The sequence below is a fragment of the Scleropages formosus genome, chromosome 2 (assembly GCF_900964775.1).
Source record: "Scleropages formosus chromosome 2, fSclFor1.1, whole genome shotgun sequence".
In the NCBI taxonomy this organism is placed as follows: Eukaryota; Metazoa; Chordata; class Actinopteri; order Osteoglossiformes; family Osteoglossidae; genus Scleropages; species Scleropages formosus.
The window spans coordinates 9,020,480-9,037,920 of record NC_041807.1 but is presented as its reverse complement, the minus strand read 5'-3'; the positions used below and the strand labels follow the sequence as shown (position 1 = coordinate 9,037,920).

At 46.1% G+C, this 17,441-nt stretch overlaps 2 protein-coding genes across 2 annotated transcripts in view; one reads left to right on the top strand and one right to left on the bottom strand.

Annotated features, from left to right (window-relative positions):
* Positions 1–10,525, bottom strand: part of LOC108939323 (cGMP-inhibited 3',5'-cyclic phosphodiesterase B-like) — a 50,791-nt gene extending 40,266 nt beyond the window's left edge. The window contains exon 1 of the mRNA XM_018760572.2: positions 8,749–10,525. Within this exon, the coding sequence (XP_018616088.2) occupies positions 8,749–9,717 (969 nt within the window). The 5' untranslated portion in view covers positions 9,718–10,525. The remainder of the gene's footprint in view (positions 1–8,748) is intronic.
* A 447-nt stretch (positions 10,526–10,972) lies between these two features.
* psma1 (proteasome 20S subunit alpha 1) lies at positions 10,973–15,523 on the top strand. The gene is made up of 10 exons (XM_018759717.2): positions 10,973–11,064; positions 12,856–12,900; positions 13,121–13,222; positions 13,532–13,635; positions 13,727–13,815; positions 14,033–14,103; positions 14,299–14,428; positions 14,532–14,611; positions 14,737–14,841; positions 15,242–15,523. Exons 1-10 carry the CDS (start codon positions 11,062–11,064, stop codon positions 15,299–15,301), a joined length of 789 nt encoding a protein of 262 aa, XP_018615233.1. The 5' UTR covers positions 10,973–11,061; the 3' UTR covers positions 15,302–15,523.
* The last annotated feature ends 1,918 nt before the right edge of the window (positions 15,524–17,441 follow it).

Sequence of the window (17,441 nt, the reverse complement as noted above, 5' to 3'; positions counted from 1 at the left end):
TACATAATTTTACGTTAAGACCATTAGAAGCAATAATGACGAGAAGAAGTGCAGAAAAGCTGAAGTGGTACATTTTACGTGGCGCGGCAGGCCAGTCGAGCCGTGTTCCGAACGCACCGCCTCCTCCGGCAGGTCCTTTTTACGCCCGATGTTTATTCCACTCGGCCGCGCCGCTCATTTGCATTGCGGCACTTACAGAACGCAAGTCTCCCCCGTGCAGCAAAGGTGCATCGTGCTCTTCTTCGAGCGTCCATAAACGGGGAGAAAGCTGCCAGCAGATGCGGTAAGGCTCACCGACACGACAAGGTGTCATTTCTCTCATTGCTGCGGTCACATTCAGGTGCACTCTTCTCATTCCCACCATGAGCCATGCGGGGGGTCAGGGTTCATCGGAAGGCAAGGCCACAGGCCACAGGCCTCTTTCCCGTGTCGGGGAGGGTCATCGGTCATTTATCATGGGAACACAGAGGACAGCAGAGGCAAAACACAACGCAGACGCCTTAAAGAAAATATTTATGTTCTTCCCCCCCGGTCAATAACTGTAACTCCAATAACATTCTCAGTTTGCCACTCGGCTGTGTAATTCCTCCGCCGTTTCCTGTGCGCGGCGAGCCTCTCCTGCTCCGCTGTATCTTTGGATTATCAAGCCCCCATTAATCTTGGAGTGTCCCGCGTTTCCTGTTGCAAGGCGGCGACTGGAGATGTTCCGCAGCCGCACTTCCAGACCCGATCCGCGACCCCACAACTATTTTTCTTCCAGCTGAAAATACAAGGACTTTGTTGTGACTGTTGGGTTGGAAGTTCTCAAAAAGACTCATCTTTTATATGGCTTAAGAATATACAATGTGTCTCTTGTAATCCCTCAGATTCAAACTGGAAAAAAAGGCAGATTAAAAACAAATATCTTACAAAGTCCAGTCACACGATTACGAAACCTCAGTGTTTCTGTTGAGCCGGTTATTGTACATCTTCACTTCGGACACGTTTTTTGCATAACTGGTCAGAACGTTCCATCATTCCATAATTCTTGGAAGATCTGGTCATCTTTTTCGGAACTTCTATGTGACCAGTTGTGCTAAATATTGTAGCCTTTGCCCTCATGCTGTATTTATTTGTTTCCATTTATTCACATTTTTCCCTCGCACATTCTTTGGTTTTCCTTTCGTTTCATGACATCATATCATGTTCATGCTTGTTCGGGACAGCTGGTGGCGTAGTGGTTAGAGCAGTTGCCTTTAGACTCCAAGGTTCAAGTCTCAACTCCTACTGTAGCACCCTTGAGCAAGGTATTTACCATAAATTGTTCCAGTAAAATTACCCAGCTGGAGATATGGGTAAGTAATTGTACGTAGATTAAGACTGTAAGTCGCTTTGGAGAAAAGCATCAGCTAAATGAATAAATGTAAATGCGCTTTTTCCTTTCGTGTACCGATTGCATCTTCGTTGTTGTTTACCTGGATCTGTTAAAAAGTAAACATAGCTCAATGTGCTACATACAAAAAAAATTCTTAAAAGCAATTTCCTCTTTAATATTCCTGCTGTACTGTAAGTTCATTGCAGTTAAGCTAATAAAAATTTGCAGAGGTCATTCGCAATACGCAAGTTTAAAACAGGTTAATGGATGCAAGAAGCAAGTTATGAGAGTTCGTTCAATCTAGTTTATTCACTAAACAAAACAATTTTAAAATCCATTCCTCTTGTTACCGCAAGAGGCCATTTCTGAGAGGCGATTATTGGTTCGAGAAAAAATTTTTAGGTTAAAATACGGAAGAGATTTTAACTGATGCAGGGATACTCCACCACATGGTCAAGATAAAACCGACCAGTTTCCTCAAATACTTCTCACTGCGACCTTGTAAATAGATGTCACATTTTAAGTGTTGGGTTCCAAGTAATTTTCTTCTGTGAATCACTGCAAAATTTTTCTGCAAATTTTTCCTGTAAAGCCTTGCTGCGGAAATGGCTCCACGTACCAGAAACACCGTCCCATTTCTCCACAACTATTATTTTTATTTATTAATTTAGCGGACACCTTTGTCCAAGGTGACTAACAGTGTTACACAATCACCTTTACATTGATTGACTCCTTTACAGAGCAGGGAATTCTTCCTGTCACCTGTCAATTCAGGGTAAGAACTTTGCTCCAGCATATTACAGGTGGACCAGTGATTCGAACCTGGGAAGTCCAGGTTGCAAGGCGTAGCTCCAACATACTACGTCAACCACAACCTGTTGTGAAAAATAATCTGCTTTTCTCCTCCGCGGTGACAAACTTGCTGCCGTGTTTGTGAGGAGCGACACAGAGGGCTGAACTCTTGGTCTGTGCAGGCAAGGTGTGGCGGCAGCAGACCACAAGAGAGACGAGCCAACGTTGACAGGAGATGGGAGGGGGGGGGGGGGGGGGGGGGCTGACACGATAGAGACCAATTAAACACACTTCCTGGACAGGCTGCTCTTCTTTTCATGAAAGACCGGGGACCTGACACTGACGCTGTGATTGTTTGCCTACGGATGTCAGAGTCACAGAAAACAAGAACAATGGCCCTGGAACTTGAAAAACTGCCTAGATTAAAGCCTGACCCATCTCATGAAGGACTTGTCGGCAGAAACAATACACATACAGTAAGAGGGCAGAGCGTGAGCTCACCTGGGTGCCCGGGGTGACACATGAGCGGGACAAAGAGGAGAAAAGAGCACAAGTAAAGCAACACGCGGGGTGTCCATCATCTGCGGGAAAGGCTGCAGAAGGGCTGGGAACGCATGGCAGCGTATTCCCTCGTCAAATCTGTTAACTGTAACACGGGTCGTTTGTGTGTTGATATATATATATCAAAAATACATCGTCATACGCTGAAATGCACACGTACATATATATCCACACACAAAGACTAATTTATTCATTTCATCATATTTTAACTAGAGTAGGTTTTTGGATGAGAAATGATTTTGGCATGTCCAGCCATCGCTGAACTGCTCTGAAACACAACCCAGAAGAACACAGACCGTAGCTCTTGCTGCAGCATTGAAGCCAGTGCGTTGAGCTGGCCCGCTGTAAAAACCCTGTGAAAGAGAGGGACCTCACCAGCGCCGGCGGTTGGGTGCTGACGTCACCGCGGTGCTGACGCGCGAACAACTGTTTGCTCGCCGTTGCTAGGATTCGGCTGGGGTAGGGGGGTGTGCTTGCCACACAACCCTGCACCATTACAGATCTTGAGCAGGGCCTCTGACCACCTTCCCTGCCCGATGAGCTTGACTGACACAAGGCTCTCCCCCCCACCCTCGCGTCTACCAAGCCTTGAATCCGTCACAGCGGCTGAAGATGGAGGGGGGGGGGGGGGGGGGGGGATTACAGCCCATTCCAATGACATTTCGGCGCAGGAAGGTTCTTGTTGAAACGGCCCATTAGCGCTCGCCGTCCCACAACCCCACCTCGGCCAAGCCGTAGGCCTGCGAGCCAGACTAAAGGTCAGTTTGCTTTGTTTCGGAATAACACCCTGTTTTAAGTCCATAAATATTTCACACTGCCAGCTGACTGTAAACAAGGCCTGGCTTCCACAAATCAGTCCGGCTTTAGGGGTCTGCCTTCGGCGTGCTCCCACCCAACACCCAAAACACCGGAGAAACTAATTGGTTGCACAAGCGGGAGGGGGGCACTGACTTAGCTTACCGCCGTAACTGAGCGTTGGCTTCAACCGATTCACAACAACCATCCTGCATGCCAAACATGCTCAAATGCAGAACGAAGAACGCAGCATCCTCAGCGCAGACATGGAGTCGTTGCGAACATATGGTAGGACTGTCCTAATTTCACCACGAACAAGACCTAATTCGGATGCGGGGGGGGGGGGGGGGGGGGGGGGGGGGGGCTCAACACGAGACCGTTTACGTGATGCTCGACCTTACCGAGAGTCACGGGTGGTTTCCTTAATGCTAAAATCAAAACCAGCTCCACTGAAATTGACCCATCCCAACCCCCTCATCCATGCTGAAGGACAAACCTCTGGATGGACTGACTTGTGGTCCTTCCTTGATCTTTCAGCGACCGCCAGTAAAGCTAAACGGGCTCAGAGCCGAAAATGAGAAAGTTTTGCGGTAACATGCCGGCAAACAGTTCTAAAAAGAAAATGACTGGTTTGCCTACTTAAATGATTCACGATAATGTCCTGCACAACAAATAGAGTCCAAACGTCAATGTTTCTGTGGTCGCTCCCTTCACCAGAGAGGAAGGCAAGGAGAAAGAAGCAGTCGCGTGCCTTCTGTAGCAACGGCCTTGTGACTGCCAACCGTAATCCCACCAACCGGCCGCTTACAGAGGCGCAAACTCACAACACGGAGCAGGACTGACTGGCATGACAGCACAGATCGGACACGATTTAAGAAGCTGAACATCGTGTTAGTTTACAGGAAATCTGGCAATAATTTCATCATGAAAGCAGGTCACTCTGCTTACTCCCCCCCCCATTATTAACAGCTTTTTCCTTGACGGGCCACGAAGTGTCAGGAGACCCCGTGACCCCTGTCTTACACTGTACTAAAATTAAAACGTTTAATTGGGGAGCCGCACCTTCATGAGCACAACATCCGCCAACTTTATCTGGCCATAAGAACTGACTACTAGATAAAACAGCATATCTAGTGATGATTAGGAAAAAAAGACAGAGAGTATGTCCCTGGCGTTTAAGCGAGGGCCGTATTTATCCATTTGTGGGGTACAGTGTGACGTGTCAGACCGGTTGAGCCGTCTTGTCAGATTATCAATACGATGTGTGTGTTATTAATGTCGAAGAAAACCACGCAATCTGGTGTGCGAATGTCTTTCTACCGCAGCATTACCCCTCTGGTGTCGTCCATCGTCTGTCACTTCTCACGGGCCCCTCGCAACACAAACATTTTAAAGTAAACAGCTGCCAAGCGTGTACGGCAAACCGTTGCGATCTAACCCAGGCCACACGTGTACTTTACTCCTGAAAACACATTTTCTTTCCAAAATAGGGATATTTTTAAATTTTACATAATCCTTGTATTATCTGTACAGCTCAGTTTAGCCTAAATGCTAAAAACATTAACTGCATTATTTAGGAAACCCAGTGACATATATTTTGAGACAGGCATATACTGCCTCTTGTAGATTTAAAAAAGTGAGCATCAAGTAAATGAAAAAGGGGTCAATCTGTCTCAAGTGGATGAACACTCGCAAAACACCTCGGAAGCACTGGTGGAAGTGCACAATTTTTCACAAGCGCAAAAAAAGAGGTACATTAAAAAAAAAAGGATCTAAAGCAGGTGGCAGAGTTTCACAACGCGACACGTTAGACATGCAAAACGGACAAAAACCCCTCATCTCCACCAGACTCTCCTGTGACGGAGTTCGTTATTCACACAGAACCGCGATCAAAGACAAGCCTCTCAGAGAGGCGGGCTCGAACCCGAACACTTGACAACGGGGAACGGTTTTTAACAGCAATCTCAGCTCGGACGAGAGCGACCGTGTGCAGGAAGAAACACGGCGCATCGTAAATTCGTCTCCACGTAGCTCAGTGTAAAAAAAAAAACAGTTTCAGGCAGCCTGACAACCTGACACAGAAATAACCCGTCACTCAGTATGGAAATCTAACTGTCCAGCCTGTTAAGCAACAATTACAAAACCTCTAATGCACAAAACGACACATGTTCCTCAAGGTGGGGGGATTCCGGCATATCGCTTCACGACAAACTTGTTAAAGCAGCAGTCACACAAACAACCTTTTGTATCTCCATCTAATTCCGACCACCCCTTCACCCTGTGACATCACTGCTTTCCCAGCACTTCATCCGAGCAGCTCCGTTCATCACCAAAGCGCCAAGCCGGCAGCGTGTGCGGCGAACCGGGCCCAAGGGAGCGTGTACACCAGGAGGTTCCCCGAGAAACAACGTCCCGGAGAAGGGACCACAGGGCAGGCGCTCCGTTTATGCCGTCAGAGGTAACAGGGAGATTAGGTGAGCCTGGAGAGGCCACACGGCCCGGAGGTTACCAGCACAGGCACGAACCATGCAAACAGCATAGAAGGGATGGAGCGGTCGCTAAGAGCAACGGCAAGGTGCATGTAAACGATGCTCAAGATACAAGATAAGCGGACGGCCCCTCTGTAGGACCGGGAGGAAGTTTCCCTCTGCCTCTCCCCCCACCCTTCTCTCTGTCCCTGTTCCTCACTCACACACATACTTTCAGTGCCTGTCATGCGGGTGCATGAAAATACCTATATCTCGGTTTACATATGCGCCTCTATCAATACACTGCCACGGCAACAGGAGAGCGACACCACAAAACCGCGACTACACTAGCACGTCACGGCCGCCCCAAGCCTCTTGGCAGTTGACACCAGCGAGGACGTCACAAGTCAGGAGCCTTCGACCCAACAGCCAAACCGTGGGCCGCATCCCCGCAGCTCTGGGTTTCGTCCGCACTGCTGTGCCCGTCGCTTCAAGTTCAGTTAACGGAGTCAGACGACAGGCAGCGAAATGTCTCCCTCGATCAATAACGTGGCCTCAAAGACCCTTCCCTAGAGCTGAGAACGTGGACGTAGTCCATAAGCCCAACCTCCCACGCGCACACACACACACACACACACACACCGGGTGCAACCGCCAGAAGCCAAGTTCATCAACTTTGGAGCAAAGCTCAGAATGGTCCTTAAAACAGTGCTATTAAACGATCAGATTACCCCAACATGATTAAATGCAAACTCTAAGAACATTACAGTGTAAAGATGTTTTCTGGGGGGGGGGGGGGGGGGGGGTAAACTATCTCTTAAAATGAGTAACACACACAGGCGGATGAGGCGCTAATGACCCAACGTGAGATATGTCAAGCAGAGCATCAGGTCTCAGCAAACTACCAAGAGCCTACCAAGACGGGAGTCAAGTCAAAACGCCACGTGGTCCCACGTTCCGACGTAAAACATTACCTTAATTGGTGGTTGGGGGTAGACTAGAACGGCTGCGCTGAATTCTTTGATATCGGCGCACGGTGGGGCGAGGGTTTACTCATGAATATGCCGCAGGCCTCGTCCTTAGACCTCCGCGTTTATGACAAAACGGAGCGGTCGAATTAGGTGACGAGAGGGAAAAGCAGAGGGAGATAAAAACAGGACCCCGGTCACACCAGTACTGACCGCTTCTCGGGCCCCGGCAAAGACGATGCAAAAGCACGGAGCACCGCGTAACTCGCCTTCAAAATGCTTTTCTACCTCACAGACTGGAAGGAAATACGCAACAGCTGACATCGTACTCGACATGCAAACCGGAAGGTCGATTGCAGCCACTTTCACGACCCAGAGCGTAGTGAGCAGCGATGACAGGAATAGTCAAGATTAGGTCAGCGTTACGGTTATTTACCACATTTAAAAACCTCAATGGCTACATTTTGCACCCATAAATCAGATTTAAGAAGAGCCTGATTTGTAATATTTAAAAAATTCTGCTGGAGAAATAGTATTGATGGTTTAGTGCAATGAAGGCCTGAAAATGTGAGGGGGGGACGGCTCTGATTTTACCTGCCGATGTGGTGTAGATACAAACTCCTCCCAAATAGAAGTCTGGGCCAAAGTGGCGGATTAATATGAACGTGCGCATCTAAGGAAATATATTTTAAAAAAAATATCGTAAGTACTGACCACTAAAAAAACGTATCATCAAGAATCATTTAAAGCACTTGTCTTCATGAGAGCATGAGAAAAACCAGAAGCGAGTTCTCAACCACCGCAAAATAATACGGATGAGATGAGCAGAGAAACAATTGTCAGATGTTAAATGCACAACTGCTGTCCCCAATAAGGAGACACTGCAGTGCAGGCCACGAAAAGTGAAGCGACAGCAACACGCAGCTTGTTGAGCGGCGGACACAAGTGTGAGGAGTCCAAGAAACTGCTCTCCTGCTCACAAGCAAAGGCCTGCGTTTCTCCGCTGAAGGGAACAAGACAGTGAAATATTTATATTTAATTTATATTTAATTTAATTCATTGACTTTTTAAAGGAAAACATCGTTCAGTAAATTAGAAGCCCAGCTGCAGAACGTCGACATGTTAAAAATGAAAAAGACACTTGCTGAAATAACAGCAATACAATCTTTGTTCGCCGTTTGCTTTAATTCCACTTTCGAGCACTCCACTTTTTTTTGTGTGTGTGGAGAGAACTGCTGAGGCGATTCCGAGTAACTCCTGCTATTTCGACGCGCGGCGCTCATATACGAATTAAAGTGAATGTTTAATAATTTACAGTGCAGGTTCACTATCTTTGTTTGTGCCTTTTTTGTTCCTGGCCATTTAATTCTTTCCTTTCGCTTCATGATCTCTAATAAGCCTCGCGAACTTGACACACTGACTGACAGGGAGCCCGCGATCTGACCGAACGCAGCGGCGGGACGACACCGCGAAGCTCGAACACACTGAGCTTCGCCGCGGGTCTACGAGGGGAGGGGAAGGGAAGAGAAGGGAATTCAATGTGTACGTGGGTCTTATCGCTTCACACCGAGTATCGTCTTTTTGAGCTCATCATTATTCCCCGACTTCATACGTTCACGCAGCCTTGTTTTGGCACGTGACAGCGCGTGCGCTCGGCGGTAAACAGCTTCCACGTGCAACGGAGCGACGCGCTAATCAATGACGGGAGCTTCTCGACGGCCCGCGACAAGCACCCTTTCGCCGGCGGGAAAACAGCTGCACGTGCCGGCGAGAAGCTGGGCGGGCGCGCGCGCCTGCCTCCGCAACCCACCTGCTCTCGGGAAATGCAGGGCAGCGAGGGTCGCCGGGGCATCTTGCAGCTGCCGTAGTACGCGGTAGAGGTCTCCCCCAGGGAGACGCAGCTGGAGCGCCTCCGCGGCCGGATCACCGGTACCTTCTCCTCGGCCGCAGAAGCTCTGTGCGGCGCCTCGCGCCACGGCTGGTAGCTCTCGAAGCAGATGGCGAACAGCGCGCCGGTGACCCCGGCCAGGCACGCGAGCAGCGGCCTCGCGGGCTGCGGCAGCGCGCCCAGGCTCGTGCAGGACACGAGCCACACGGAGCTGGCGAACACCAGGATGAGCACGCTGTGCTGGAGCTTGAGCGCGGGCACGAGCGTGAGCAGCCCCACGCAGCCGAGCACGAAGAACAGGCGGCCCAGCATGTGCACGTGCTGCTCGTCGCCCCACTGCAGCAGCTGCAGCACGGCGAAGTCCCCCAGGAAGCATGAGGCGGGCAGCGACACGAGCCAGCACCTGTAACTCTCCCTCCTGCGCCGCCGCAGGTAGCACGTGAGGAAGAAGAACGCGCAGCCGATGCTGAACAGCGGGCTGACGGAGCGCGACGCGTCCAGCAGCGTCCGCAGGTCCAGACTAGTGCGCAGCGCGCCGCCGCCGCTGCCGCCATCGCTGACGACGCGGGAGACGAGGCTGCCGGAGGCGAGCAGGGACAGCGCGAGGGCTGCCAGCGCGCCCACGCACACGGCTCGCGCCCCGCGGCGAGCACCCGGCGGCCCCGCGTCGCACAGCCTGCAGAGGGGCAGCAGGACCGCCCCCAGAGCCCCGCGCCGCGTGTCCTGCTTCAGCGGGGTGACACAGCCCTTCACGTAGCCGTTCCTGAAGCCCTCGGACCCAGACGTGCCGCCGCCGCCGCCGCCGCCGCTACCGCCACCACTGCCGGCCCCGTCGCGGGGCTTCGCCTTGCCGCGCGCGACATCCCCTCCGTCCTCGTCTCCCCCAGCCATGTTTTCCGCGCGCTCTGCTCGTCGGTATTCCTCCGTGGGTCTCCGCGAACCGCCCGCGACCCCCCCCCGCGCCCGCACCGCGCGCGCGGCGTCTTAAACTGGATTATTGTCTCGTCGCATGACAGCGAAGGCGCTCCATGGTCGCCGTGTCGTACTCGAGCATTTTGGGTAAAAAGGAAAAGGAGGTGGACTGTTTTTTTTTTTTTTTTCTCTCTTCTCTCCCCTCTCCTCGTCGTCCTCCTCCTCCTCCTCGCGCGATCACGGGCTCCCGGAGTCTCCGTGGCGCCGCCTGGTGACCGATGCCGAGAGCGCGCTTTCTGAGGCCGCATTTTGCTCGGCGGACTTGTACGTACTGTAGTTATAAATCAGCTCAAAAAAACAACTCGACTGAAACGTAAGGAAACTATGAAAACGCACCGTGTAACTTACTGGAATGACGAGGAAGCTCAAATTGTAAAAGCCATCAGCGCAGAATGCCAAAAAACTCGACTAAGAGTTTGCGAAAAGTTGGTATTTTTGTTAACTTCACACTCACTGTATATGTCATCAGAAAAATTATCTTTGTTGCGATGAAGTAAAACTGTACTGGTGAACAAAACAATAAGAAACATGTTTATAATGCCATTTTTTATGCTTCTTACAGCGTTTCTTTGGTTCCACGAATTTATGAGTATCGAATCATGTCAATGTGCAAATCAGTTCAGCCGTGAACCCCAATATCATAATTACGTTTCTAAAAAGCAAAGTTTTAAAAATAATTTGTTATGGATATTTGTGTCCGTCCTTTTGGTCTCTACTGATTTTTGCTATAAAGCAATTATTTTATGACGGTATCCAGTGGTCTGTATTAATTAATATAGACATGATGAATTGGTATTATTTATTGGTATTTAATTTTGGTTACAAGCTGTACTGTATTAAAGTAGCTAATGTATATCACTGAACACTTGAGCAAGAGAAACGTCAAATTTAACAGATTTTCTCCGTAATAAGTAATATTAACTTTCACATTAAATTCTAGTGTAAGCTGCGTGCCCATTCTCATTACTAATCTAATATAGAATGGTCTACAGGTTTTCCTAGGAAGGTCTTCTTCCATGAATCAGACATGTTGAAATGGTTAAAAACCGAATTCGATAATTTCATAACGAAAAGATGTAGGAGAGTTTATCATTAGAACCGGTACAGAAGCACGTTTTATACTGAAGTTGATCATCCATCGCCTGATCGGCGATCCTCCATCTGCGATTTGTTGCTTTTGCCTGGGCGCGTGTACGTTCCAGGATGCAGCAGGACGTCCTAATCGATCTCTGAGGAACTGGGACGGGCTGTGGAAGAACAACAATGGTAAGATTTTAGGGGAAGTTATGTTTGCTTTTCTGTTTTTGCGCTGTTCAGTGCATGTCAGCAATACGGTTTGTACTTCTTAAGTGTACGCCATCTGGTTTATACGTAAGCGTGTAAAAAAAAAAAAAATGGAGGCACGCGGAGGTGAGTAATGATCATGTAGCCGGCCTGCTAGTAGGCTACTAGCGCGATGCTAACACAGACGTGAGATTAGAAACCCGAACCGGGTGGAAAAAGAACCTGTTTAATTCACCTTTCACTACACGTACGTTACTGAAGACAAGCAGTGTGTTTAAAAAAAAAAAAAAAAAAAAAGAAAAAAAGTGTAGTGTTGCTCTGCCACCACACACAGGCTCGAGGCGGCTTCACGCGCCTAAATCGCGCTTCCCGAGGGCTTGATTGACAGTCACAGTGACAGAGTGTGACAGTGTGAGATTAATTGTAGCGACAACTTGACAAGTACTAACAGAGCAAAAACACAACATGATGATGTGGCTGCTGTAGCTACTGTCTCGTTTTCGACGCGCCACTTACTTTCACTCATCATCATCATGGCATGGGCTGTTGCAGTTTAGTAAACCGTAACTGCGTAAGTCAGTTGTTAAAACAAGTCAGGAGTTCATCGAGGCCCAAGCGCGGTGTCGCAGGTAGCCGAGCTCAGCTGGAAACTGTAATGTAATTGTAAATTAACCTCCAGTAAAAACTTAACGCAGTGAGTTAAACACAATGAATGTAGCGGTTGAGGACACAGACCTGTACAGGCTGTATCCTGCTGGAGTTTGTTGGTTCAAATACCAAATCGGTAGTTTCTTTGATCAAACTGTACCTCCCTGGATTTACTAGTAGGAATCAGAATGAGAATTAGAACGAGCTTTATTGCCAAGTATGTTCACACATACAAGGATTTGTCTTGGTGACAGGAACTTCCACACTCAGCACAGACAGAATGACAGTGACAAGACAGATGAGAAGATAGAGTATGTGGATGAAGGATAAAAAAATATATAAAGATATCAAGTACCCAGTATACAATACCACAATCATCGTGATTCATGGCATGATGTATAATGGGCATGCATATAAGGGTTAGTCTCAGCTAAACAGAAGAATAATAATAATCATTTTGATTTTGCGGTAATGCAAAATTCATTTTATTAATTGCCTTCTCACGGATAATAATGCCAGTTAATAAACTTTACAGTAATTAAACCATTTATACGCCTGGGTGGTTTTTTTCTTCACTCTAATACCAGGCTTAATTGTGGGTACTGAGGCAGGAGGGGGATTTGAACCAAGACCCTTCCGATGGTAAAATAACACGACCTGACTTGCTGTCCTAAGTATACAGTATTGAAGTTTCTTGTCTCTATAAGCATTTTAATGTATATATGTACATATGTGGTTATATGCAAAATGTAATCTTTCAATGTATGTTATGTATAACACATTTTTATGTATAATGTACTATAATATTGTGCAAAATGTTTATTAGTCATGTCAGTTTGTTGTTGACAAAGTCACAAAAGAGGGAAGTTGATGTAAGATGTTACTGAGATGCCATTTGAAATGGAACAGATGGTGTCTAGTAGAGCAGTCCCTTTGTTTATTCATAAGACACACTATACCTTAGGCTATATAGCATCTCGTCAGAGAAGGCTGAGTCCATTTTAATTCACTCTGCCTTTATCCATAATGGAGCCTGAAGACAATTCAGTAAGTAGGCCAAAGTACAGAAAAATTACCATTTTAATGGTTGAAAAAATATGACTTTTTTTTTTCCTTTCATCCTAGTTTCGCAACCAGTACGATAACGATGTCACAGTTTGGAGTCCTCAGGTAAGGGCTGTTATCCATTATTGTTTTCGTGTTATATGAATGTTAGCATAAATTGTTTTGTATTCCAAGCTGATGATCAAGCTATTTGCACTGTGCAAAATTTCAAAAACCACCAAAAATGTTTTTGTTTTACAGTTGAAGTGGAAAATTTGTAGTCACATATATTAAGCCATTTATTGATGGATGAAAAAATTATGGCATTTCTGGCTCCATGTCGCAGGGGCGTATTCACCAGATTGAGTACGCAATGGAGGCGGTAAAACAAGGTTCAGCTACTGTGGGCCTTAAGTCTCAGACCCATGCAGTCCTGGTGGCCCTTAAGGTAAAAGGTTTTTCTGTTTTTGTCTAATACTTGACTGCAAGATATTCCTTGTAAACTCACAGATTTTAAAGGTTGTTCTTTACTTTTCCGGCAAAATGTTGCTTCATTGCTTGATGTACAAGTTAAACTGTTTGCCAACCATGCAGTGTTTTATGCATTTTTTTTTTTTTTCCCCCCCCTTTTGTGAAACATTTTAGTATCAGCAAGGAACATCCACAATATATTTACTGTGGAGGTTGTGACAAATTGAAGTACATCAGTTCTTATAAACTGCTGTGTTATTGATTAGCCCACCATGTGTGTTTCCAGAGGGCGCAATCAGAGCTGGCAGCTCACCAGAAGAAAATCCTCCATGTTGACAACCATGTGGGCATCTCCATTGCAGGCCTCACTGCAGATGCCAGACTCCTCTGGTCTGTGAAATGTGTGTTCTGCAGTGGTCAGTGGTAGCTAACAAACCTGGCTGATCTAACTTGATTTGCTCTGAAATTCTTTCCTCTTTAGTAACTTCATGCGTCAGGAGTGCCTTGATTCCAGGTTCGTGTTTGACCGGCCTCTTCCTGTTTCCCGCCTGGTCTCTCTGATCGGAAGTAGTATCCTTCCAGACTGAAAACACCATTCTTTGCTGTTGCTCTTGTCATATTGCTTTAAAAAAAAAAAAGGGGGGGGGGAGAAGTTTGAAGTAAACATGACTGCTCTCAGTTTATGAAATGGGAATGTCATAGAAAAACGCATGTATTATGTTTAGAAGGGTGTGTGTTAAATATTGTCATAAAAGCAAAAGGCCATTTTTCTTAATCGATGCTTCAGAAACCCAGATTCCCACACAAAGGTATGGAAGGCGACCATATGGTGTTGGTCTGCTTATTGCTGGATATGATGTGAGTATTTTCTAACACGATTAAAAGATCCATTCGCTCTCCCCCCACCCAGTTTGTTTATTTATTTATTTATTTATTTATTTATTTATTTATTTTTTACTTGGGAGTTGGCAAGTGTCTACTTTGCAGAACAAACTGAAAGAGACTTCAGTGTGAAGTATTTCACAGAGGTAAACTCTTCCCTCTTACCTTCAGGATATGGGACCGCACATTTTTCAGACTTGTCCCTCAGCAAACTACTTTGACTGTAAGGCCATGTCTATTGGTGCCCGTTCACAGTCTGCACGGACCTACCTGGAACGGAGCATGGAAAGCTTCCCAGACTGTGAGTTGTAAATGTTGCAGGTGGTGATCTTGACTGTAATCTTCACCATTCTGCATGACCTAATTGCAGATGACATTGATGCTTTCTGGTGTTTTTCAACCAGGTGAACTGAATGAGCTGGTTCGGCACGGTCTGCGTGCTTTGAGAGAGACCCTTCCTTCAGAGCAAGACCTCACAACAAAGGCAAGACTCTCACTAAAGAGCGCTGTGACTCCCCTTTAACACTCTTAAATCTGTCACATAGGATTTCAAGTACACCTTCAATCAGAGTAAGAGGAACTTGATCATCTATGTGTCATACCTTTCAGAATGTGTCCATTGGGATTGTCGGGAAAGATATGGAGTTCATCATTTATGATGATGACGATGTTGCGCCATTCCTCGAAGGACTGGAAGAGAGACCCCAGAGAAGGGTAGAAACAATCTGTGCATCATGCATTCACTTTGTATTTCCGTCTTTGTTGGTCTCATCTTGCATACTTGCATTATGCTATGTCCCAGTTATGCTTGTTAAAAGAGTGAAAGTTGACCATGCTGATGTTAGTTTTCTGGTTTATCAAATGCACATCAGGATATAGGAGGTGTTGCGTATTGGCAAAAAAGCTATTTTCAAATTGAATGCATCTTTTTTTGATGCTGTTAAATCATAATAAGTCTACAACTAATGGAACTTAAGTGCGGCTACAAGTGGAGCCCAGAGATGTCCATCGCTACTAAAGGTTAGGACAGGAAAGAACCAGGTAATCTGATGTGAAAGGTAGGGGCATGGTGGCCATTAATGCCCACCGCTCCTCTCTTATTCATCTGCTGTAGGTGACCCAACCAGCCGACGAGCCTGCAGTGGAGAAGCCCGATGAGCCAATGGAACACTGAGATGAGCGAGTCCATGTCACAGTAATGCAAAGCTCTTAACCTTGAATCCACCTCCTGTGAATCAAATTTCATGACTGATATTTCTAAAACTACAGTCCTGCTCTCATTCACTGGTTCTACTTCAACAAAAAAATCAGAGAAGTTATAATACCTCAGATGCATGTTTTTCCCCCTTTGAAGACTTGTTTTTGTTTTATACAAAGCGCAGTTTAAGTTAAAATAAAAATGTTTTTTTTTCCTGAAAATGTCTTTGTGTCAAATCTTATTTTGCTTTTTGATGAAATTTAGCTGCTTCTCAAACTGAATTGTCTTAAATGTTAAAATAAGTTGTTAGATTTAAAATAAAAGTGGGACTTGTTTAAAAACATAACAATGTGCTATCATGAGGCTCACACTTTTAGTAGTGTATTTTTCATTGTACATCAGTGATTAGATGGGTTAATTTTTGTACACTTAGACATGGTGAAACAAAGTTTAACTGTACAGTACTGGCCATCTGTGTGAAATCACATAAAATGCTTAAGTAAATTTAATGCTTGTGTTGGAGTACACACACACTTTCGGAACCACTCGTCCCATACGGGGTCACGGAGCCTACCCGGCAACACAGGGCGTAAGGCCAGAGGGGGAGGGGACACACCCAGGACGGGACACCAGTCTGTCGCAAGGCACCCCAAGCAGGACTCGAACCCCAGACCCACTGAAGAGCAGGACCCAGTCCGACCCAGTCCAACCCACTGCGCCACCGCGCCCCCTGTGTTGGAGTAATGTCAGTATATTATCCTTTCATCATTACAAGCTTTCTTTATTATTACCACTGATAGGAACAGCCTGCTTTTATGTAGCGCTAATCAGAGGAGGTTTGTCTCTCCTACTCTAATAGTTATCAGTGTAACCTTAATGGTATAGTACTAAAGTTATCTAAAACAGAAGCTTTATCATGTCTTGTGTACACTGGAATATCTCTAAATGTCCCACCATGTATTAATAAGAAGGCCGATACTAAAATTTTCAATTTCACGTAAACAGACCACACTGTCTAATAAAGCTATCTCTATGCAACCATGTAGATGGAATACCTTAATGTACTTGATTTCTATACTTCAAATTTTCCATAAAAAAATTGAATTAAAAATGACTTGATAAATACAAAATTTGGAATAGTATCTCTAATCTTATATTTGAATGAGTGGGTGGTGTTACATTTCTTTTAAAATTAATTTTTGATATGCACTAGGTTCTTGTTAAATTAGCTGAATTCCATGGACAAGTCTTAATGTCCTGGAAGCTTTTATATCAACACAACTGCACGCCACACCCTGGAACAGTAAAGATACAACACAAAAACGAAACATTTAAAGCATGGTATGACAATAATATTGCATTTGTGAGACAGTTATTTGATAACAAGGGCTAATTAGTTAGTTTCCTCAGAAGTCTACAATCTCTATTACAGCCAAAGAATTTACTATTGTCTTGGACAGTATTCTCAAAGCGCTCTGCCACCTTATATTGGGAATTATAGCTTATACTCATATGCAGATAATTCATCATTAAATGGTATTTACTTGGGGTTTGAATCCTGCTTGGCGTGCCTTGTGGTGGACTGGCATCCGGCCCTGGGCACATCCCCCCCCCGACGCTGCCAGGCCAGGCCAGGCCCCAGCTCCCTGTGATCCCGCTTGGGACAAGCAGCCTCGAACTTTGTGTGTGCTCGTGTGTGTGCGTGTTCTAGGGTGGATAATGTAAATGGAAAATTTACATTTAAGATACCTGAAAGTAAATCTGTGAATTTTACATGCACTGCCTGAAACTGCTTGTCCCAAGCGGGGTTGCTGCACACCGGAGCCCTCCCAGCAACGCAGGGCTCAAGGCCGAAGGGGGAGAGGACACACTCTGGATGGGACGCCAGTCCACCACAAGGTGCGCCAAGCAGGATTTGAACCCCAGACCCACCACATAACAGGACCCTGTGAATTTCACAGATAAAGATATTTTTCTTATATTTAAGTGTAACAACATTAATCAAAATGAAATAAAAAAATAAATCAGTGTATAACCTTCGACAAACATCATATTCACAAACAAAAAATGGTCAAATGCTAAACCTAATTACTCTGTTAAAAAGTGAATTGGAACA